General features: G+C 35.1%; 1 protein-coding gene across 1 annotated transcript in view; it reads right to left on the bottom strand.

Annotated features, from left to right (window-relative positions):
- Ras64B (ras-like protein 2) overlaps positions 1–25,513 on the bottom strand; it is a 150,300-nt gene that overhangs the window by 81,825 nt on the left and 42,962 nt on the right. The window contains exon 2 of the mRNA XM_090412747.1: positions 20,547–20,634. Coding sequence (XP_090268873.1) covers positions 20,547–20,634 — 88 coding nt within the window. The remainder of the gene's footprint in view (positions 1–20,546; positions 20,635–25,513) is intronic.

Genomic DNA, 25,513 nt, shown 5'->3' with positions numbered 1-25,513 from the left:
GACTAGGGGCCATACATGGAAGCTGGGAAAGAATGTGGTTAACAAGGGTGTTAGAGCTAGGTTTTTTACTTGGAGAGTGGTGAATGAGTGGAATAAGCTGCCAGAGTCTGTTGTGGGTGCTATGACTGTGAATGAGTTCAAGGCGAGGTATGATAGATACTGTGTGAATGTCGAATAGTTGCTCTTAATATGATGTTAGGGCTTCCCTTGATGAGTCTGTCGACTCCTTGGAGTTGCCCGAAATAATAATAATAATATATAATTCATAATCATTTTATACATTTACAGAAATTCAATATTATACCACAAATTTGCTATCCAGTCAATGTAATAAAAGAAAATTGAGTTGCTTCTGAGACAACTCAATATTATTGCATTGTATCAACATGAAATAGCCTCTGATTTCATTTCAGTGATAATATATAGTGACTATTAAAGTCAGCACCATGAAATAAAAGTAATTTCACATTTTAACTTGTAAAATTCAAAGTTTGCACAATGTATTATTATGGACACTTCAATGGAGTCTGTAGACTCATCATGAGAGGCCCACTTATCATGAACATCATCATCAAATTCCTGATATGCACCCTCAAGAGGTGTACAGGATATGATAGTATTATATGAAAATACTTACATCATTATGAACTTCCTATCTACAATCTTCCTTCAAATCAATCTGTTACCCGTCAAGACTCCAACATTATCAGATCTTATATTTCTATCTTCTCAGACACTTTTTACTGTATCAATCCATCTATATCTTGGTCTTCTTCTGGATCTTTTTCCTGCCAACTTGGCAGAGAACACTTGTTTTGCTAATCTTTCCTTTCCCATTCTGTTTAAATGACCATACCACTTGAGATTAGCTCTGCTAAAACATTCATGGATGCTAACAATGTTAAGTTCTTTCCTAATATCCTCGTTTATAACAAGATATTGCCACTGATGCCATCTGTTCACATCTCTAATCTTTCTCAGGATCTCATATCTGTGGTCTCTAGTCTTTGGTCAAGTGTTTTATTTCTACCCCAGCTCTCAGATTCATAACTTAAAACTGGTTTGAACACTGTCTTGTATACTGTGTTTGGTTTTTTGACTAATTTCTCTGTTATTCCATATAAATTTATTCAGTTGACTTCCTGCCAGATGGGCTTTATTGATTCTGTTGTCTATTTCCATATTTAATTTACCGTCTTCACTAAAAATTGTGCCTAAGTAGCTGAAATGTTTTACTTGTTCTATAGGTTTTCCGTTCACAATGCAGTTAATATTGTCAATGCTTCTGCCTATTTTCATTGTCTTTGTCTTGTTATTGCTGACCTTCTTCACACCAAATGTATTACAAGTTATTCAAATTAGTCAGGAAATCTTGCAGACTTGTACTGGATTTATTTAGAAATAAAACATCATCTGCATAAAGTAAAGAGATGAGATTAACATCTCCAATTTTGATATCAGATTTAATACCACTTTCCTTAAGAAAGACAACTGCTATATTCCTTGATATGACTGCTGCTTTCGATCGTGTTTGGATCAAAAAATTAATACAAACAGTACATGATATTGGAATTAGTAGAAATGCTTTAATCTGGATTGCTGATTTCATTAGAGGAAGAAAGATCAAGGTTAGAATCAATGCAGCAATATCAAGAGAGCAGAGAACCTGGGCTGGTGTTCCCCAGGGCTCAGTACTCAGTCCCTTACTATTCCTTTTATATGTCAATAACATTCATCCCTATCTTACAGAAGACACAAAAGTCGCTTGCTACACAGATGATATAGCCATCTGGCACACTAGTGGTAAAATCAAAGAATCAGAGGAGATTCTAAACAAATTCATGAGAGGATTAGAAAAATGGTCAGATGAACTTAAACTCAAAATCAACCCAGACAAAACAAAGCTAAGCAACTTTAGTACAGACAGGAAAAATAGACATTCCTACAATCACAAAGTCATGATCCACAACAAGCTAATTGAAAAAGTCACAAATCCAAAATACCTTGGTATTTTGGATTTGTGACTTTTTGGATATGCTTGATCAGGAATTACGTTTTGCACAACACATCTCTAACACTTCCGACAGAGCTCTAAAAAAAATTAAATATGCTGAAAAGGCTTTGTGGAACAAATTGGAGTGCAAAGCCAAAAATCCTCAAAACTACTTACACTACACTAATAAGGCCAATAACGGAATATGCAGCACCTATCTGGTCACCTTCGGCCTCATCAGTAAAGGAAAAATTAGACAAAACACAAGCAAAAGTATCCAAGATTATCATTGGTGCAGTCTCATCTACTAACAACATCAGAGCGCAACAGGAATGTGGACTCGACTTGCTGGAGGACAGGCGAAAATTTGCCACCATAAAATTCATAAATAATATCAGAAGCTACCAAAGTGATCATATCTCTCTAAAAACTTATGAACATTGGAATCAAAAATGCTGACTTCACAGATCATCAACTTTACAATATGATGACACATCAGGAAGGAAACAGGTCTTGATCAACTAAATGTCCATAAACAAAGAACCTCTATTTTCCAGTCCTTTACCTCCAAATACCTCCATAAATCTAAGCCTTATCAAACTCTGTACAAAAAAAGAATCAAAAGAAATGCTCAAAGAAAAAGGTCTAAATACTATCAACCTTCTTTCATCCTCCAAATAGGTTATTTGTTATACTGAGGGATCGTCAGACGCCAATATGATTAATGGAGGCACTCGTGCTCTCCTTCTACTCCTGAAAAACTTTCAAATTTGCTGGAAGAATTGCTTCCAATTTTACCAGTTAACTTTATGCAATAAATAAAGCACTCGAAGCCTACTTAAAATTATCATTATCTCAACAATCTGAGGAAATCATAATTTACAGTGATCAGCTATGGAGGCAATCAAAAATGGCAATACCAAGCACACACAAGACACCCAGAAACTCTTAAATTAACTAAAGTGTTTAGGAAAAAGTTGCATTTTACAATGGATTCCTGCTCATGTAGGGCATTGATTACAATGAAGCAGCTGATAAATTAGAAAAAAAAAAAAAACAGAAAACTCGACCAAGAAACTCAGATGATAACTCTTGCTGATGCTAATGCACTAGCAAAATCTAAACTAATTCCACTGAATTCAGTGATATAACATCAAATTCCCAAAATCAATGCCGACAGAAAGACCTCCACCATGATAGTAAGACTACAAACAGGACATTATAGAGGAATGAAGATCAATACAGATGATACGAGAACATATAGAAACTGCAACAACTTCCCCAATACTGAACTGACACCCCCTCACATCTTTACCTGTCCAGCAATTACAGCAGCATGGCAAGAAATAGACCCTAATCCTGAACAACAGCTCTATACAAACAAAATCATTGACATAGCTAAAGCAGTTCAAGGAGCATATGGAAACATCTAAGACTCTTCAAAGGACAAGACAACAACAACCACTTTCCTTCATAATGTGATCCATACAGATAATAAATAACAGAAGGGACAATGTACATCCTTGTCGGACACCAGATTTAACACCAGATAAAAACCATCTTCCTGTACTTCCTTAAATTCTATCTGCTGACTTACAACTCAAATAAAGACTAGATATTGTTTGATATAATGCTCCATTGATACCATACAACTGTAGCATTTTGAATAGCTTTTCTCTTGGCACCTTGTCATATGCCTTTTCCAGATATCTTCAAAACTTAAATACAGATCTTCGTTATATTCCCATGACTTCTCAAATATTTGTCGTAAAGTGAAAATCTGATCCTGATAGCCTCTATTTGGCCTAAATCCAGCTTGTTCTTCACCAAGCTTCCCTTCCATAATCCTTCTGAACCATTTCTCAAGTATACTTGCATAAATCTTACCATGAACACTCAGTAAGGAAATATCTCTGTAATTCTCACATTCAGTTGTATTTCCCTTTTTATATATATGGTACTACGAGAGCTCTACTGAAATCATCTGGAATTCATCCTCTGTCCAGGCCTTCTGAACTATGAAGCGCAGCCACCACAACTAGTATTTTTTACCTATAAATTGCACGTGTTCTGAATGGCTGATTTGTCTGCATGCGGGATGAAAAACTTGCATGAGATCGGCTAACTTACCTTCAGTTGAAAAAGTCCATATAAAGATTTCTCCTGTCATGACGAGAATTGAACTCAGGCCTTTTCCAATCAAAGGGCACAACATACCGTAGTTCTTCCAAGTGCGCTATGGAGGTGCTATTTCTGGTCGAATATCATCTACTCCCACTGCCTTTCCACATTTCAGACCTTTGATGGCTTTTTCTACTTCAAGTATGGATATGTATTTCTGACTGAATGCCTACTGAGTGTTTTTACCACTATGCTACCACTGCTTGTTTCATTTAGCAATTTTTCAAAGTAATTACTCTATACTTCAAGGATATCTTATTGTCCAGTTTTTCATGTCACCTTTATCATCTATAATTACTTTTATAGCACTCTTTCCTGAGCTTTTTCAACACAATCCAGAATATTTTGCCAACTTCTTGATATTTATTTTCTATGTTCTTACCAAAGTCTTCCCATGACTTTTGTTTAGCTAGTTTTATAGGGCTTAGCTTTCTTACATTTGTCTCTGTATTCTCTAAGAGCACAAGGTGACTTATTTACCAGGAACTTTTGATATCCTTTCTTCTTTTCCTTCACTGCCTCTTTAACATCCTGTGTCCACCATGGAGTTCTGATTTCTCTATTCTTGCAGACAACCTGACAACATGTCTCTCCGGCTGAATCAATCAATGTTTCCTTCAGGATTTCCCCCGAAGTCTCCAAGGTTTGGTTCCTGTTCTCAAACTCTTTCGATTTTTCTTGAATAATGTCTATAGTTCACATCTGAGAGCTGCTCAACTTTTATTCACTTTCAAACTTGATTACATGTTCTTCTTTTCAATATAAAATTAAATTTTATCCTGCTCAAAACTAAATGGTGATCATTACAATTTCAAATCCTCCGTACACTCTGGTGTCCTGCACCAGGTAGATAACATCACTATTAACAACAATAACATAGTCAATGAGACTTTTCTTATTCTTTGCCTCTTCTCTCCATGTGAATTTGTGCACATTTTTATGTTGGAATATTGTATTAATAATAACCAGTCCATGTCTTGAGCAGAAATCCAACAGGTATTTGTTATTTTTATTAGCATTAAATAACCATGGTGTTCTGTGAAAATTTCAGGATTTGTGAAGAGTTGCATCATAGGAAAAATCTGGGAAATGCTGGACTATTGTTGATAGTGATGTTTCTTAACTGGTGCAGGACACCAGAGTTTGTATATAGGATTTGAAATTGTAAGTGATCACCATTTAGTTTTGACTAGGATAAAATTGAATTTCATATTGAAAAGAAGAACATGTAATCAAGTTGTAAAGTGAATAAAAGTTGAGCAGCTCTCAGATGTGAACTGTAGACTAAAATACACAAAGATTATTCAAGAAAAAATGAAAGAGTTTGAGAACAGGAATCAAACCTTGGAGACTCAGGGGCAAATCCTGAAGAAAACACTGATTCATTCAGCCAGAGAGACATGTTCTCAGGTTGTCTGCAAGGATAGAAAAATCAGAACTCCATGGTGGACACGCAAAGTTAAAGAGGCAGTGAAGGAAAAGAAGAAAGCACATCAAAAGTTCCTGGCAAATAAATCACCTTGTGCTCTTAGAGAATACAAAGACAAATGTAAGAAAGCTAACACTGTAAAACTAGCTAAATAAAAGTCATGGGAAGACTTTGGTAAGAACATAGAAAATAAATATCAAGAAGGTGGCAAGATATTCTAGAGGTTGTTGAAGAAACTCAGAAATTGAGGAAAGAGTGCTGTAAAAGATTAGAGATGATAAAGATGACATGAAAACTGGACAAAAAGATATCCTTGAAGTATGGAGTAATTACTTTGAAAAATTGCTAAATGAAACAAGCAGTGGTAGCATAGTGATAAGAAACACTCAGCAGGCATGCAGTCAGGAATACATATCCATACTTGAAGTAGAAAAAGCCATCAAAGGCCTGAAATGTGGAAGGGCAGAAGGAGTAGATGATATTCGACCAGAAATGCTGAAGTATGGAGGTATAAAAGTCTTACAGTGGCTGCACTGCACTGCATAGTTCAGAAGACATGGAGGAAGGGACGAATTCCGGATGATTGGAGAAGAATTGTTCTCATAGTAACAGTATATATGAGAATTACAGAGGTATTTCTCTACTGAGAGTTCCTGGTAAGATATATGCAAGTATACTTGAGAAACAGTTGAGAAGGATTGTGGAAGAAAAGCTTGGTGAAGAACAAGCTGAAGTCACACCAAATAGAGGCTGTCATGATTAGATCTTCACTTTACGACAAATAGTTGAGAAATCATGGGAATATAACAAAGATCTGTATTTAAGTTTTGTAGATCTGGAAAAGGCATATGACAAGGTGCCAAGAGAGAAGCTATTCAAAATGCTACAGTTATATTGTGTCAATGGTGCATTACATCAAGCAATACTTAGTCTTTATCTCTGAGTTATAAGTCAGCAGTTAGAACTGAAGGAAGTATAGGAAGATGGTTTAATGTTAAATCTGGTGTCAGACAAGTATGTACATTATCCTCTCTGTTATTATCTATATTGATCACATCATGAAGGAAAATGTCAGCTCTTTGCTTTATGCAGATGATGTTATACTTCTAAATAAATCCAGTACAAGTCTGCAAGATTTGCTGACTAAATTGAATAACTGTTGTAATATATATGGTATGAAGGTCAGCAATAACAAGACAAAGACAATGAAAATAGGCAGAAACATTGAAAATATCAACTGCATTGTGAACGGAAAACCTATAGAACAAGTAAAACATTTCAGCTACTTAGGCACAATTTTTAGTGAAGATGGTAAATTAAATATGGAAATAGACAACAGAATCAACAAAGCTGGTATGGTAGGAAGTCAACTGAATAAATTTATATGGAATAAGAAAGAAATTAGTCAAAACACTAAATTAGTTGTGTACAAGACAGTGTTCAAACCAATTTTAAGATATGGATCTGAGAGCTGGGTCAGAAGTAAAACACTTGACCAAAAACTAGAGACCGCAGATATGAGAGAGTCCTGAGAAAGATTAAGAGAGTGAACTGATGACATCAATGGCAATGTCCTATTAAAAACAAGGATATTAAGAAAGAACTTGACATTGTCATCATCCAGGAATGCATTAGCAGAGATAATCTCAGGTGGTATGGTCACTTGAACAGAATGGGCAAGGAAAGATTAGTAAAACAAGTGCTCTCTGCCAGGTTGCAGGAAAAAGACCCAGAGGAAGACCAAAATATAGGTGGATTGATATGGTAAAAAGTGCCTTAGGAGATAGAAATATAAGATCTGATAAAGTTGGAGTCTTGATAGGTAGCAGACTGATTTGGAGGAAAATTGTAGATAGGAAGTTGGTAATGATGTAAATTTTTCATGTAGTACTATCATATCCTGTACACCCCTTGAGGATACATGGCAGGAATTTGATGATGATGGTCCCACAGAAGGTAGAAGTGGAGCAATTTTTCATGTCATCAGAGCAGAGAACTGACAAAGAAAATGGAAAAGTGATCCTTGTTGGAGATCTAAACAGCAGAGTAGAAAATGAATCCCACCAGGCAATGTAGAAACATTTTGGGAAAATTTGGAGAAAAGGGCAAGACTAATAATAATGGTAAGTATCAGCTGTATTTCTGCTCAGGATATAGACTAGTAATTATTAACACCATGTTTCAACATAAAGATATGCACAAGTTCACATGGAAAGGAGACAAGAAATAAGAAAAGCCTCATTGAGTATGTCATTGTTGACAGTGATATCATCATTTGGTTCAGGATGTGAGAATGTACAGAGGATTTGAAATCGGAAAGTCATCGCTTGAAATTTTGTCATGTTGTACCATCATTTTGTATTTTAGTTTAACCAATAGGAATACAATTTGGTCGACTAAATCCCAAATTGCCAGCCCATCCTCATTCGTTCAGTATCCAGGTAGATACCCAACAGGGTGCACCACGAGAAGGTGAGGATTGGACATTAGGTCAGAAGCCCTGGTTGGTTCTCCGCATTCCTTTAAAAGTTATGTGGAGGTCTCCTCTCAGTTTTACAGCTTTGATCCTTAAGCACCCCTACAAGTCTGCAAGATTCTCTGACTAAATTGAATAACTGTTGTAATAGATATGGTATGAAAGTTAGCAATAAAAAGACAAAGACAATGAAAATAGGCAGAATCATTGAAAATATCAACTGTGTTGTGAATGGAGAACCTGTGGAACAAGTAAAACATTTCAGCTACTTAGGCACGATTTTTAGTGAAGATGGTAAATTAAATATGGAAATAGACAACAGAATCAACAAAGCTGATATGGTAGGAAGTCAATTGAATAAATTCATATGGAATAAGAGAGAAATTAGTCAGAACACTAAATCTGTATACAAGACAGTGTTCAAACCAATTTTAACTTATGGATCTGAGAGCTGGGTCAGAAGTAAAACACTTGACCAAAGACTAGAGACTGCAGATATGAGAGTCCTGAGAAAGATTAGAGGCGTGAACAGATGGCATCAATGGCAATATCATATAAAAAACGAGGATATTAGGAAAGAACTTGACATTGTTGGCACAGGAATGCGTTAGCAGAGCTAATCTCAGGTGGTATGGTCAATTAAACAGAATGGGCGAGGAAAGATTAGCAAAACAAGTGTTCTCTGCCAAGTTGGCAAGAAAACGACCGAGAGGAAGACCAAGATATAGGTGGATTGATACGGTATAAAGTGCCTTAGACGACAGAAATATAAGATCTGGTAATGTTGGAGTCTTGACAAGTAACAGACTGATTTGGAGGAAAATTGTAGATAGGGAGTTAGTAATGATGTAAATTTTTCATGTAGTACTATCATATCCTGTACACCCCTTGAGGGTACATGGCAGGAATTTGATGAAGTCATCACTTAATTTTAAGTGATGAAAATGAACATCACATTGAAAAGAAAAACATGTAAGAAAATTTTAAAAAAGAAAAAATTTAGCAGCATTTTCAAACATTACTGGAAAAAAATTCAGTAATGAATTTTTTTCCAGTAATGTTTGAAAATGCTGGTCATATGCCTTCTCCATTACTTGGAGAAGGCATATGACCGGGTTCCTCAGGATAAACTTTGGCAAGTAGTACAGGAGTATGGAGTGGATGGCAAACTATTAGCTGTCATCAAGTCCCTGTATGAATCCCCAGAGTTTTGTATCAGGGTAAACAGCACAAAGTCTGAACCTTTCACAGTCTCCGTTGGCCTCCGTCAAGGGTGTGTTCTGTCACCCCTCCTTTTCATAATATTTATGAACTGGATTGATAGGCACAGCCGAGGCAATGAGTGTGTCAGAATTGGAAGATGTAGCATTGGACATCTGCTTTTTGCAGATGACCCAGTTCTGCTTAACTCTTCTACAGATGACCTCCAGCGGCCACTGGATAGGTTTGTAGCTGTTTGTGCAGACGCTGGAATGAAGATCAGTGTGGCTAAAACTGAAACATTTGTGGTCTCAAGACAACCATCCCAGTGCACTCTAAATGTAAGTGGAGTCCCAATGAGGCAGGTGGAGAATTTTAAATACCTTGGGTCCGTATTCACGAATGATGGAAAATAGGATATAGAGCTAGATACTCGAATTGGCTTAGCAAGCTCAATATTGTGGGAGCTTGGCCGTTCAGTAGTACTGAAGCGGGAGTTAAGCCAGAAGGCAAAGCTGGCTGTCTTCAATACAATCTATGTCCCCATTCTCACCTATGGTCATGAGAGTTGGGTAGTGACCGAAAGAATGCAGACACGAATCCAAGCAGCTGAAATGAGGTTCCTTCGAGGGGTTACGGGGCTGACAAGACTCGACAGAGTCAGAAGCTCTGCAATTCGAGAAACCCTCAATACTCAACCGCTGCTTCTCCGTGTTGAGAGATCACAGTTACGTTCGTATGGGCACCTGGTCAGAATGCCACAAGAGAGGCTCCCTCAGCAGACCCTCTTTGCCAAGTCAGAGGGTGGGAGGCCATGTGGAAGGCCAAGGACTCACTGGATAGATTATATCCAAAACCTTGGGTGGACACGTTTGGAAATCCCACCAGAACACCTGAGCTTGGTGGTAGAGGATCGTGACCATTGGAAGTTCCTCTTGCAGCTGTTGCCCCCACAACCCAATTAGGAAAGGTGGGCCTTAAAGATGTATGTATGTATGTACTGGGGAAAAAAAATGAAACAATTCAAAAACAAGAACCAAACTTTAGAGTCTCCATGACAAACTTTGAAGGAAACACCAATTGATTCCACTAGGGAGGTATGCACTGAGGCATTTCAGGTGGGAGATAAATTTCATTGCTTGGTGTGAGACCACCACTCTACTTATTAGAGGCTTCAAGTGGCTTGATAAAGTTTCAAGTTTGGTCTCTAGAGCAGGGTTTCCAGACTAACCAAAAAAAAAAAAAAATTAATAAAAAATACAGAAAAAAATATATATATAATTGATAAAAATAGGAAAAAATCCTTAACTGACCCACATTATAAAATGTACTATAGATATGCAAATAACCTTTCGTGAATGGGAGTATCATTAAAAAGTGGTGAAGTTATGTGCAAACAAACACAATGGTGATCACAAGAAACTGAAGCAATCCCAGAAAAGAAGAATGCATACCAAATGCTCCTAGCAAATAAGTCAGCAGATGCCATAAAAGTATACAAAGAAAGAAGAAAGAGAGCTAAGCCATATGCAAAAGTAGCTAAACAAAACTCATGGGGAGACTTTGGCAAGAATATAGAAGACAAACATCAGGAAGGTGGCAAAGTGTTTTAGAGGCTATTGAAAAAGCTAAGAAATGGAAGAAAGAGTACTAGTACTATAAAAGGAATCGAAGATGATAAATATGACACGAAAAATGAATGAAATAAAAAATGGGTTCCAGATAAAATTTATGCAAACATACTTGATAAGGATGTCTGCATAAATGTCCTGAGTAATTTGAAATACTTAAAATGATACAAGCAGTGACAGAATGATACTAGAACATTTTCAAGAGAAATGAAAAGAGGAGTATATGTATCAATACTTGAGGTAGAAAAAACTATCAAAAACTTGAAATGTGGAAAGGCAACCAGAGTAGATGATATTCTACCAAAAATGCTTAAGTACAGAGGTAAAGTTTCATAGTGGCTATGCTACATAATTCAGAGGGCCTGGTCAGAAGGTTGAATTCCAGATGATTGGAGTAGAGCTGTCATAGTTCTCATTCCCTTTTTTATTGATGAAGCTGAATGTGAGAATTACAGAAGAATTTCTCTACTAAGGGTTCCAGATAAAATTTATGCAAACCTACTTGAAAAGAGGCTGAGAAAAATTGTGGAAGAGGAAACTTAGAGAAGAACAAGCTGGGTTCAAGCCAAATAGAGATCGTCAAGATCAAATTTGCACTTTACGACAAACAGCTGAGAAATCATGGGACTATGAGAAGATTCTGTACTTAACTTTGTAGATCTGGAAAAGGCATATGACAAGGTGTCCAAAGAAAAGTTTTTCAAAACACTACAATTATAAGGGCTAAATGAAATACTCTAAGTAATACATAGTAGTCTACATTTAAGTTGTAAGTCACATATACAGAAAGATGGTTTAATGTAAAATTGGCTGCAAGACAAGGATGCACATTAACTCCACTTTTATTCATTTATGTGGATTGCATTATGAAAGAGAGAGTGGCATTAAATCTGATATTAGAATCAGAGATATCAAATTTAGTTCTTTGCTTTATGCAGATGATGTACTTCTAATCATATCCAGTGAAAGTCTCCAGGATTGCCTGACTAAATTGAATAACAGCTGTAATAAATTTGGTAGGAAAATCAGCAATAAAAAGCTCAAAAACTATGAAAACAGGCAGCAAAATAGAAAACTTCAGCTGCATTCTCAATGGAGAACCTATAAAACATGCAAAATATTTCAACTATTTTAGGTACAGTTTTTAATGAAGATGGCAAATTAAATTTGGAAATAGACAACAGAATTAGCAAAGTTGTCAGTGTGGGTAGTCAGCTGAATATATGTATATGGAATAAGAGAGAACTTAGCCAAAAACACTAAATTGGCAATATGCAAAACAGTGTTCAAATTAATTTAACTTTTTAACTTGTGGATTTCAGAAGTTAGGTTAGAAATAAAACACTTGATCAAAGGCTAGATCAATTAGGGAAGTGAACAGATGGCAAAATCATATTAAAAATCAACATATTAGAAAGAAACTTAGCATTGTTTGCATTCAAGAATGTGTGCAGATCTAATCTAAGGTAATAAGGCTACTTGAGCAGAATGGGAGTGAAGAGGTTATCAAAACAGGTGTTTCAAGTTAAGATGGCAGGAAAGCAACCCGAAAAAGACCAATATCTAGTTGGGTTTTATTCAGTCAGAAGTGCTTTAGTACAGGGGTCGGCAACCTTTTCAGACTTGCGGGTCACATTCAACTTTTATTTTTAATGATCAGGTCGCAAGTATTTAATTAAGAGAAAACAGTGAATAAAAAAAAATACTTAAGTTATCAATTTTTAATATATCAATCTTAAAAAACACAGAAATATTTAAAGTACAAGATATGAAACAAGTATGAAAATGAAACTTATTGAAAACTTATTATCACGTAAAAACAAAGTAATAGAGTTTATGCATCACAACATGTGTGTTTCCCTGCTTAATGTGACTTTTGTGATTGTTTTCCCTTAGCCGAATTATCTAGATCCACTTTATAACCTGATGTGCAAATTCGAATTGAAGCATGCAAATGTTCATCAGTCAGTCCAGAGGAAAATTTACTTTTTCTAAAACTCATGATAGAAAATGCATGTGCTTCCAAATGTGACCATCATCTTTGTGAAACTGATTAATTCTTTACATTTTTTGCTAAGCATTGATAAAATTTTTCAACATTTTCTAACGAAAATGCGTTCTTTAAAAGTTAACCTCGTTTGTGAGTAAAAATTGTTTAAGAGAGAGAGATTTTTGTAACTTGTATGTGATAGAATTAACTTGATGCGATATGAAAGGTAGAATTTAGAGTCTCAGTAACATTAGAATGGTTGATAGTTTGTTCTTATGAGTAATACTGCTAGAAGGAATTTAGCTTAACTTATCATTTGATTTGTATCCCAATGTGTAATTACAGTGTTAAGCATGCCTTATAAGTTTTAATTAGCTCGAATGTGTTAATCTCTTAGTTCGAGTTTATTTAGTATTGAACATAATTAAGTGTATGAATTTGTATTGTGTTTTAGATATTCCAATAAACATGTCATATTTTCCTAAACTTGAGTCATGTCTGATTATGATTCCAAATTACCACTTATAAAAATAGAACCTGATTTTGGCGGGAAGAATTTAGTGAGTGAATATAAATATAGATTTAGGTCACGACTGCAATAATCTAGATCTATAGGGCAGTTAAGTAAGATATTGGGTAAGAAAGTTAAGAATCTAGTATTGTCTCCCTGAGTAAGGATCTTTTCTACTATAGGATACTGGTTGGCGCAGCAAAATATAAATTTGCCAGTATCCGAAGAGGAAACAATCCTAGATATAAAAATAAGATTGAAATTAAGTATAAAGATATAAATAAATATAGAACATAGATATAATACTAAAAATCAACTTTTAACAATGGCGCAGCCAGTAGGATTTTGATTGAAGAAGCTTTAAGTAAGAAAGGATAGAATTAAGTATAAGTGAAGTATAAAAGATAACAGATATAAATTACGAGAAAACAACATTTTAACAATGGCGCAGCCGACAGGATGTGATTAGGGCCCCTAAAATTAAGGTTAATAGGGAATAATCACTATAAGTTGGTCTTGGATTCGTAACAGACAGACAAGCATTTGTTGGAATATCAAAGTGTGGAAAAAGGAAAATTTAAGTTTGTAAGATGAATGCAGGTATGACTCAACCAACAAGTTCAGATTTAGATGACTCTGAATTCTTTAGGACTCTAAATCCTCAGCAGGTCTTTCCTCAGTTCTCATGGGAGGAGTCTGATGACGTTCTAGCGTTTTTTGAGTAATAGAAGAACTAAGGAGAATTGGTAGATGGAGTTAGCTCCAACTGCTAATTCTTCTCAGAAGTAAGCTTATTGGGAAGGCAAAGACATACTTTTATTCCTCGCCTGTCTTAAAAGAAACTAGAGATTACAATAAATTTAAGGAGGTCCTAATATACCAATTCTCTAAAGTAAGGAATGTGGGACCAAATCTATGGAAGCTCCAGAAGATGGTACATAAAGACAAGGAAAGTGTGTCAGACTACCATAACCGATTCTTAGCTCTTGCCAATACGCTAAGCGTATCTGACGAAGACCACCACCACCACCTTAACTGGGCAGTCTTCCAACATTTTAGAGGGGAATTAAAACAAGAACTGAAGGAAACAGCATTTGGGAGGGACATAACAAATTTAGAGGAGTGCTTGACAGTAGTAAGACAAAGAGAGCAACTGCTTGGAGACATTTGTCCCGCAAGCTCAATTGGGTCCGACAATGTCATTAGAGAAGAGAAAAACAGAAATGCTTACATGATTAAAGAGGCGAATGATTCCACTTGTGTGAATAATACTGAAAGGGAGTCAGGCACAAGTGAGAGCATGATTAATAATGATCAAATGAGTAGTGAGAAAGATGGAGAAGGATCAATCGACTTCAATCAAGTGACTGACTATGAGACCAACACCACAAAGGAAGTAGGACTGTCTGAAGAAGTACGTTCAACGATTAAACAAGAAGTTCAACACTTACAACAGCCCATAATGGACCGTCTTGATGCTGCACTTCAGCGGCTGGCGGCAATAACTGAAGAGACCTCTCAAAAAACTATATCTCAAACAGAGAAGACTGATGAGATGATAAGAAAGGAAGTCAAAAGACTACAACAACCGATTTTGAGCTGTATTGAAACTGTACTGAAACAGCTGGCAGCAGTTACAGAAAAGACTTCAGAATCAACCATACCTCATAATGAGAAGACCAATAAGATAAAGAACAGACGGGAGCCTCCTAGATGTTTCTGTTGCAAAGATTGGGCACATAGCTCGCAACTGTTTTAAGAACAAGAGGCGCTCCATGAGAAATAATAGAAATGGGTCGAGGTTTGGGCACAGTCCTCATAATTATGAAGGTAAACCATGGAGGAGAGGAGGGGAATCATGAACATCTTAGAGGGTCAAGAATGATAATCAAGAGGAACGTACAGGGATGTTATTGCAACATACTGCTAGATACTGGTTCCTGGGCCTCTGTAATTACTGAAGATTATCTTCAAGAAATAAAAGTCCGTCTATAGCGAGGTAGTTATAAACTAAAGATCGATTAGATTATCAGAAATTTCTACATCTGAGATATATGTGACAAAGAAGGTTAGAGTAAAATTGTACTTATCTGAATTAAACATGAATGTTTGGCAAGATTTGTTGGTCCTCCCTAGGACATCTCGCCCAAGCTCACAAATCATCTTGGGAATAAGATTTCTGGAGAGGTACAAATTCTCATGCGACTTCTCTCGTAATGAAATGTTCCTTATGGGAAGAAAACGGTCAGGTAAAGAGGGAAATAATAATGGAAGGAAAGTTAGGGAATCACATCAGGGCAGAATGCAAAATAAGACTAACATCGTACAAAGTGTACAATCTAAGAGGGATAATGAAGAATGTATAGATAACCAGATTGAGACATCTCATAACAAACATCAAAGTAGTAGATGATCAAAGCGTAGGGAACAATCGTTGTGAATATAATTGAGAAATTTGAAAGATCTAGAGGTTCCTTTAACTATTCAAGGTGGAACAGGAACAGAAAATGCGAAGTAAATGTACAATCTAAGTTGCAGTTAATTTATGCTCACTTCTTATGTTTTCTTTTCAAGCTTAGAAGGGCAATAAGTGAGTTATTAGTTTGGGATTTCCCTCTTGCTATGAAGGCTGCACACATACTCACAGACTGCAAGATTTGTGAATAATTCAAATGAAAATGGAATTAGATCCAATACATTACAAGATAGCAGTGTAGTCAAATGTGATCGGAAGGATAAGGCACAGAATAACATAGGAAACATGTTAAGTTCAACAGAGATAAGAGAAGGAAGCACAGCCAGTGAAAAAAAAAAAAGGGTTTGTCCAATCTAGATATGACCTAAGGACCAGAAAGAATGCAGGGTTCATCCGCAGAGGATTGAGGGAGAAGCAAAAAGTTTTTATAAAGGAATTAGAAAAACTTTTTTTATAAAAAGAGGAGGCCTTTGGATAGAAATCATTCATTTAGGGTCTAACATATAAAAATGGCAAACATAGAGAAATACCTGCACATCAGTTGTAATTAAAAGTGAAACTTCCTCACTTTACGTAAAAATTTGTATACTTTATTTAAGCACCTTGTATTTAAGCTATTGTGATTAATTTAAGATTTCTTTTTGTATATCTTTAAAAAGAGGGATAATGTGAATTAAATTTAAGCCTTATTTAAGCTATGTAAAATCTATTGTGAGTCATCATAAAGCTGTTAAGTATTAATTCCTAGAAGGCCTAAAGCTACACGCGTACAGCGTAACGCTGGCGGGTATAGCTTACTTGGAAAATCACGTAACCATGTATTCCATGAATCCGAGTATATCAGTGTCGTAGAAACGAAGGGTAAGCAAATGGGTGAAATTAGTAAGGTTCGTGTGCAAAAAGGGGCTCAAAAAAAAAGAGGGCGCTCTATAGGAGTATAAAAGGGGGTTGAGCCTGGAACAAGGGGGCTTTTTCTTGATCACTTGTATCGTTTTCCTGTTGGGTGGTTCAGAAGTTGGCGGGCAGTTTCGCGTAAGGGGGGGAGCGATGAAGTCTGTGATGTTGGGCAGTGAGCGTTCGTAAAGAAATGAGGCTGGATTCTATGCAAAGCTGAAGGAAGAAAATTCCAGTCCTAGCAGAATCAAGCCGTCGCTGGAAAGCCCCATCGAGTTGTTCCTGAAACGCAAGGATTTTGAGTCCGTTTTCCGACAGAAATCAAATCTATGCCGATATTAGTTAGACAATTTAGGAGTATTTGCTGGTTTACTTTATCAAACACTTTCTCTAAATCAAGGAAGCAAATGTAAGTATTTGACTAAGGTCTAATCTTCTCTCTATTATTGTTCTTAAACAGAGTATTGCCTCTCTTGTTCCTTTATTCTTTCTGAATCCAAATTGGTTTTCATCCAATAGACAATCTATTTTTGAATAAATTCTATTTTGAATAATTTTTAGCAGAATTTTGCTAACATGTGGGATTAAAGCTACTGTTCTAAATTGGCTGCATTTGTTTGCATTATTATTTTTTGGTATTATAGTTGATTTCATAAACTCCTTTGGTATTTCTCCTCTATCATAGATTTGGCTATTAATTGATAGAGTAAGGTTTTTGTCTCATCACCTAGATTTTGTAGCAGTATAGGAATATTGTCTACACCTGGACTTTTTCCCTTACTCATTTCAGACAGTGCTTTATCAAATTCTTCACGCATTATTGGGGGTCCTAGATTATCTTCATTTTGATTTTCTATGCTGATATCAAGTTTGTCGCCATTATAGAGATTTTCAAGATAATTCTTCCATTCCATTAATATATCCTCAGATTCTATTAGTAATTTTCCATTTTCATCTTTGATGGCATTGTTTTTGCTGTTCTTATTAAATTTGAAAGTCAGTTTGTGAATTTCTTTATAGGCTTTCTCTATGTTTTCTTTTTTAAATAATTCATCTATGTTATTACACTGTTCTTCCAGGTATTCTTTTTTGGCTTGTCTACATTTTCTTGTAATTTGATTTTTAAGATATTTGTATTTGGCCACATCTTCTTTAACAGCATTTTTATATTTTTTTTCTTTCATCCATAAGGTCAAGTATTTCATCTGTTATCCAATGTTTACTTTTTTCTTTTTCTGCATTTTTCAATAATTGATTTGATGAATTTGTAATTAACTCTTTAATCATATTCTATTGGTTTTCAATATTATTCTGACTATTTATGTTTTCTGGAATGTTATGATCAGTTGCCTCTTGGTATCCTCTCTTTACTCTTTAATTTTTCAAGGTTCCATCTTATTGGGTTGTATCTTTGGATTTGTTTCCTATGTTTCAGTTCTGTTTTCATTAAGACAAGGTTATAGTCACTACTAATGTCGGCACCCGGATAGCTTTTGCAATTTTTTATTTGGTTTCTGTATCTTTTCTTGACCAATATATAATCTATTTGATATCTATTTGAATCCCCAGGTGCTTTCCAGGTGTATCATCTTCTTTTTGGAACTTGAAATAGTGTATTTGCTATAACTAACTGTTTTTGTGTACAAAATTCTATTAATTGCTTTCCTCTTTCATTCCTACGTCCAAGACCAAATCTTCCTGAAACATTATCATTGCTCTTTTCTCCCACTATAGCATTCCAAACTCCCATTATTATTGTATTGTCTCTGTCTTTAAAGCTACTCCAGATTTCTTCTATTTGTTCATAAATTTCTTTTATTTCTTCATCGCTATGTTGTGATGTTGGCATGTAGACCATTATAATATTGAGGTTTACTGGTTCATTTTGAATGCTTATCGCCATGATTCTGTCACTATAGTTAATTATTGTAGTGATTAACTTTCCAACTTTTTTATGAAGCATTATTGCAACACCTGACTCACCCTTCTTTTGTCCTGAATATATTATCCAAAATTCTCCACTCCAGAAATCACCCTGTCCCTTCCATCTCGTCTCACTAATGCCCAGAATGTCTATTTCAAGTCTTTCCATTTCTTTTTTCACATTTTCTATTTTACCTGGTTCTAGCAGTCTTCTTGCATTACATGTTCCAATATTCAGCTTATTTCTTGTCTTCATTTTTGAATGAAGTACCAGGATTTTGTTGGCTGTCGACCTGAGAAGCCCAGTTACTTCTCCTGCCGGGCATGACTCCTTCAGTGAAGGCTCCATCGCCAATCTTGATTTCATTTTTAACTTCCATTGCTGCTTTTACTTGGGAACGTAATATGGTGGTTTCCCCTTGCCTTCCACATCGCAGTATTGTAACATGTATGCTACAGGAGGTTAATACAAGTAGCGCTGCTGCCCATTACTATAACTATTAGTAGTTAGGTGAAAGAGGAGGAAACACCCCTAGCCCTCGAGTACTCTAATAGCTTCAGCGAGAATGGAGGACCTCCTCCTGAGGTTAGTAAGCAAGAAAAGAGACAGACAGAAAGTTTTAAGTAAAGAATCCTCATTAGGAAGAATGTTAGTATGAGGGTAGAAGCAGGAAGTGGAAGAGTTAGAGAAAAGTATGACCAAAAGCTTTGAAATAGATCATACTTAGCTCTGGGACCCCAGATTAGCCATGCCCGTACCTGCAAGTCACAAGCCCCATGGGGATATTATTGGATTATATTAAAAGACGGACCAGGAACGCGACTGCAAAAGTGCACCAAAATCTCGGTTGTTGTCGGATGAAGTCGTTTTTGTTATCCCCACTCATGATGACTCACACAGTTAACTGGTGCTAAGTTGCATGGCGATATCATGAAATATAGGTATAAAATTATTTTTCATTTATTATTCATATTATAAAATGCATTATTTAAATAATTCAATATATGGGCCACCAAAATTGCACATTTGGGTCGCATGCGGCCCGCAGGCCGCCAGTTGCCGACCCCTGCTTTAGTAGAATGAAATGTTAAATATGACAATATTGAAGTGTTGACAAGTAATGGATTAATTAGGAAGAAAGTTGCTGATAGGAGATTAATAATAATGTAAACTTATTCATGTAGGAGTGTCATAGTAGCCTGAACATCCCATAAGGGTACATATCAAGAAATTGATGATGATTAATATGACTTCATTACAAAACAGAAGTTGTGTTAAAAAGAAGTATAGAAAGTATCCAAAATTGCTACAGTACTCAAAATTTCTTAAACTTCCATTAAAAAAACTTATACCTTGCCGTCTTCTCTTCTCAACCTAATGGTTGGTGGCTAGAATGCTACTCTGCTCTACTATGGAATAATAATTAAGAATAAGGTAGTTTCCTGTTGCCTTCCATGCCCAACAGTAAGTATTGTGTGTGGGGGGGGGGACTGTTTGAGGGATGAACAACCTGAGTTTCTGGGCAAAAATCCCTGCCACATCTATGGGAGATTAGCTAACTCACCTTCAGTTGAAATGCTCTCATAAAGGTTCTTCGTATACTAAATGGGATTTAAGTCCAGGTATTTCCAACTGAAAGGCTTCATCTGTACTGATTAAGCTACAGGAGGTACTGCACTTTGCTGTATAAGAATAAGATTTACTTAAACTAACATGCTTACGTGTTTTTAACTGGTTTAATAGTAGCCTAGGACAAGTTGAAGCCAGAGAATATCAGTATGTGAGTAGTCAATATAATATACAATCAAGTTTAATATAAAGAATTAACAAAAATTACTTACTGTCTAATCTTGCTACCTGATCATCTATGACACATTGTTTAGTATAGGAATCTTCTATTGTTGGATCATAATCAGTAACAAAGTAGGACTACAGTAAAATATAAAAAATTGCATTTATAAAGTATGTTAAGGAATCATATATTTATGGTAACATTAAACATTTGTGCTTTTTTAGTTTTTTTTTTTTTTTTTTTTTTTTTTTTGCTGTTCTGAATTAAGCGTTAGAAATCTAAACTTATGTGATTATATTCTATATAAAAAAAATTATGGCTTACACCTATAGCCTCTTTCCTATTTAAAGGCTGCAGACATTGCTATAACCTGAATGAAATAATAAAGTAAACCAATAAATACTATAAAATAAACAACTAAAAGAATTTAACTGAGTTATTTCATTTATGTATATCATTTCATTTCACATATATCACCCTCTTCTGGACATATGCCATGAAAAGATTTTGAAATTTCTGTGTTATTGCACTTGATATTTCCAAGGAATCTGATAGGATTTGGCAGAGATGGCTTCTCACAAATTGCCATCTTATGGTCTGCTTTCTACCCTTTGTAAGTAGATCACAAGGTTGTTCACTGAGTGCAATGGTGGATAGCATTCTCTCTTCAGATTTCTCTATTAATACAAATGTTCCACAGGATTCTGTTACCTTAAAAAATACCTGTGATGACTATAAACAAATAACAAATTACATAACCACATTAATTAACTTTAATGAAATGAAAGTATAAATATTTCACACTGAAAATAACAGTACATCATCAGTAAATAGAAACAAGCAAATCAAAGAAACAGGGATACAAGGTACATAGAACAATTGGTTTACCAATTAAAAATGTTTGCCGTGCGCTAGAAATTAATACACCAAATTCTCATTTACACGGTAGATTGGTTCCAGAAAAATCAGTGTAAATGAAAAACCGTGTAAAAAAGAATACAGTGTATATGGAAAAATAGACCAGATGTGAAAACGATACAAACAATAACTTATTTTCAAACAAAACATATGAAAATCATTAAAATACTATTTAATTTTAATAGAATTTTTTTTTATTTTAAATACTTATTTAATGTATATACATATGTATCTTTCTTAAAGAAAATAGTGTGTCACTAATAAAACAGAAACTCGAAAAGGCCCAAATACACCAGCACATATGGCTATTAGTTATTAAATTTTATTCGCCGTCACTTTCTGATGGTAGCTGCATTCGTTTGTGTGAGACTGGAATTAAATCACTTCCATCACTTGAAACATTCTGGTCGTCCTATTCATACTGCAATGCCGAAATATTTTCTTCAGTAAAAGGAACTAAATTAGCACTAATTTTCAATAATTTGAAAATGTTGATTTTTTTTTACAACAAACTCTAAGTTGATATCCTGTTTTGACTAGATCTTTGTATAATTCTTCATATCACACCATACATGACTTCAGTTCAAGTTTAAACTGTTCAGCTTGTTCAGTATTTGGATCATGTGTAAGAAAATGACTTTGCAATTTCTAGTCATTTGAAGCCCCCCTTCTTTAATTAATTTTACAGTGAGTGGAATCTCTTCATCATCATCACTTTTTTCTTTTTCATACATTTTGGCCAAGTAGCTTTCCAGCATGCATTTAAAGTTAATGGTTTCAATTCTGATAACACTAACTTAGCAAGTTTGATGCAATCCAAAATAGAAAATTTCTTCCACACATCAATAACTGTCAGTAGATTATTCTTATCTAGTTTATCCAAAATGTATTGGAATGTTCTTATTTAGTAAGTTTTGAAGGTAGCGATCACACCCTGGTCTAGTGATTGTATTAAGGAAGTTGTTTTAGGTGGCAGAAAACAAAATTCCACATTTGGGTGTTCTAAAACAGGATGGCTAGGTGCATTGTCTATAATCGATAAAACTTTAAAGTCCAGATTTTTTTCTCCATCAAATAGTGTAAAAAAGAATACTTTTGGAACAAAACATTGAACCATTCATTAAAAATTTCTTTTGTAACCCAGCCTTTTTTGTTTGCCTTCCAGTGCACTGGTAACGTGTTAAATCCACACCTTTCATTGTGGATTTGCCTTGCCCATGGTCTTAGACATGGACTCTATTGCACAAACAAAACTTTCACGAATAAAACAGCAGACATGTAACAATTTTGAATTGTAAACAAGAAATGATTGTTTAGCAAACAGCTTAACTCCTTCCAAGCTGCATTATTTAGGCAAGCCTCCTGTAACGGACCATATTAATTTCGAGGAATCAGCATAGCACCCTTCTGCTTCCAGGAACCAATGACAAGTGAATATAAAAGATCATCTGTTGGCTTAACTTCAGGGAATCGTAACTACAAAAATTGATTTTTTTGTTGTTGCCACAATTGTCTACATTCTGTAACTTAGAGTAATTCCTGATATTTAAAACATTGAGGGAGTTCCCCAAAATTCAAGTTTAAATACATATGTACCATTCTAGAAAATGATAATTATAATGGAAATACCCTATTTAACAGAACTGAATCCAAACAGAAATTTTAAAAATAAGCACCATTTGAACCATGTTAAATCAAAATATTCGGTGTAAAAATAGAATTGCTTTTGTTTTCTAAACCGTGTTATTTCGAAATCGTGTAAAAAAAGTCGCATAAAAAGAGAATTAGCTGTATATTAATAAATAATATTAAAATTATTTTTGATAGTTACATAAAATGACTCTCCCAAACTTTTGGGAGAGAGAGAAAGAGAGAGAGAGAGAGAGAGGCAATCGTTCCGATTCAGATTTGTCCGATGTAAAAGGACTTTGCAACTTTCTTTGAAAAGGCTCTCTTCTTTGGTGCATCAATCCGAAGATTGGTAAATATAACAGCACATCACAACATCCTGTGACTTCCTTTTTATCTCTTCATAACTCTTAGCGCCAGTTAGCATCATTATGTTATTTATATATGAAATTCTTGGTCTGCCTCGTGGCCTCTTTCCTTCTACAGTCCCCTCCATTATTTCTGTAATCAGTCCCCCATGCCTCAAATGGTGTCCAATTAGGCTTTTTCTTCTCTTATTGATGTGTTTCATTAATGACCGCTCTTCATGAACTATATTCAAAACTTCATTACTTTTCTTTTCTGTCATTAATTTTCATCATCTTTCTCCAGCACCAAAGTTCAAATGCCTCCAACTTTTTCATGTCTTGTTTTGTTAGGATCCAGGCCTCACAACCATATAATGCAATGCTCCATGTATATGTTTTCACTAGCCTTTTTTTGAGCTGGATGCTAAGTCCTTTACTGATAAAAATGTTTCTTCTGTTATAGAATGCTTTTTTGGCTAGGATTATTCGTGCTTTAATATCTAATTGATTTCTTCTACCTTCTGCGATAAGACTTCCAAGATATTTAAAAGAGAATACCTGTTGTAGTAGGTTATTATTTATTTCCAGGTTTATTTTCATTGGATTTGCTTTACTTGTAATTAATAAATTTGTTTTCTTATAATTAATTTTTAGGCTGTACTGTGTGAAGATTTCTTCCATCTTTGTTACGGTGGCTTTCAGTTTGTTTTCTTTATCAGCTATAACTGCTATATCATCCGCAAACTGTAGCCAGTTAATATCAATTCCATTTATCTTAATTCCTGTTTCTATTAGTTCAGTTTATTTATTGCATCTTCATGTACAGATTAAACAATATGGGTGAAAGAGAGCACCCCTGTCTTACACCTCTACGTATTCTTGCTATTGCGGTTTTTGTTGTATTGCTGGCTGCTTCTATTAGGGCTTCTTGATGCTTGTAAAGATTAAATATGAGCCTTCTATCTCTCCAATCTACATTTATTGTTTTTAGGAGGTGAAACATTTGATTCCAGTCAATACTATCAAAGGTTTTCTCCAAGTCAAGAAAGACTATCAGAGTATTTTGATTCTTCTCCAATCTTCTTTCAATAACTGTTCTTAGAGTTAGGAGTGCTTCTCTTGTCCCCTACTGTTTCCTGAATCCAAACTGGTCATTGCCAACATATTCTTCAATCTTCCTTGTCTTTTTTGTATAATTTTTAGTAGTATTTTCGAAGCATGTGATATTAAGCTTATTGTTCGATGATTTTCACACTTGTTTGCATTATTTACTTTAGGAATGGGTATGATAGAGCATTGTGTGAAATCTTTGGGATGATCCTCGTTTCATAAATATCCTTTATGATCTTGAAAAGGTATGACTTAGTTATGTTTCCTGAGTATTTTATTAATAATATAATAAAATATATTATGTGCCTTGTTGGCTGACAATTCATTCAGTGCCCATTCAAATTCATCTTTTAATATAGTTGGACCAATTTCTTCCACATCAAGTCTTGTTTCATCTTCTATAGCCTTGGCGTCTAGATCTTTTCCACTATATAGATCTTCTAAGTACTCCTTCCATCTTTCCGAAATTTCTTCCTTATCTATAAGTATGTTCCACTGTTTATTTTTGATAATTGTACTTCTCGTCTTGTTTTGCTGGCTTATTCCTTTTATAACGTTATAAACTTTATCGATTCTTCCAGTCTTTGTTAGATCTACTTCTTTACATTTCTCTGTATACCATTGTTCTTTTGCTTCTTTACACTTTCTATTTATCATATTTTTTATATTTATATTTGTCTTTGCTTTCCTCCTTTAGGGAGGTTTTGTATTTTCTTCTTTCATCTTTTAGATCTAGAATGTCCTGGGTGATCCATGGTGTTTTTATTTGCTTCTTCCTTAATCCTATACAGTCTTGATGATTGTATCCTTCAAATGAGTCAATTTTTCCTCTATGTTTTTCTTTTCCCTCTCTCCCGTTTTAATGCTTTCATCAGTTTGCTGTTTATAGTTTCTATGGTTTTCCTCTGTTTTCAGGCTACTTATGTTCCATTTGGGCCTTTTCCTTGGTTGTGACAAACTTTTTAAATTTCAGATTACATTTCAATAAAACCAAATTGTGGTCACTATCAAC

Source organism: Typopeltis vanoorti, chromosome 23 (assembly GCF_054136105.1).
Source record: "Typopeltis vanoorti isolate ZY-2024b chromosome 23, IOZ_Tvanoo_1.0, whole genome shotgun sequence".
Lineage (NCBI taxonomy): Eukaryota > Metazoa > Arthropoda > Arachnida > Uropygi > Thelyphonidae > Typopeltis > Typopeltis vanoorti.
Note: the sequence above shows the minus strand (reverse complement) of the source record. Positions and strands in the feature narration are given on the sequence as shown.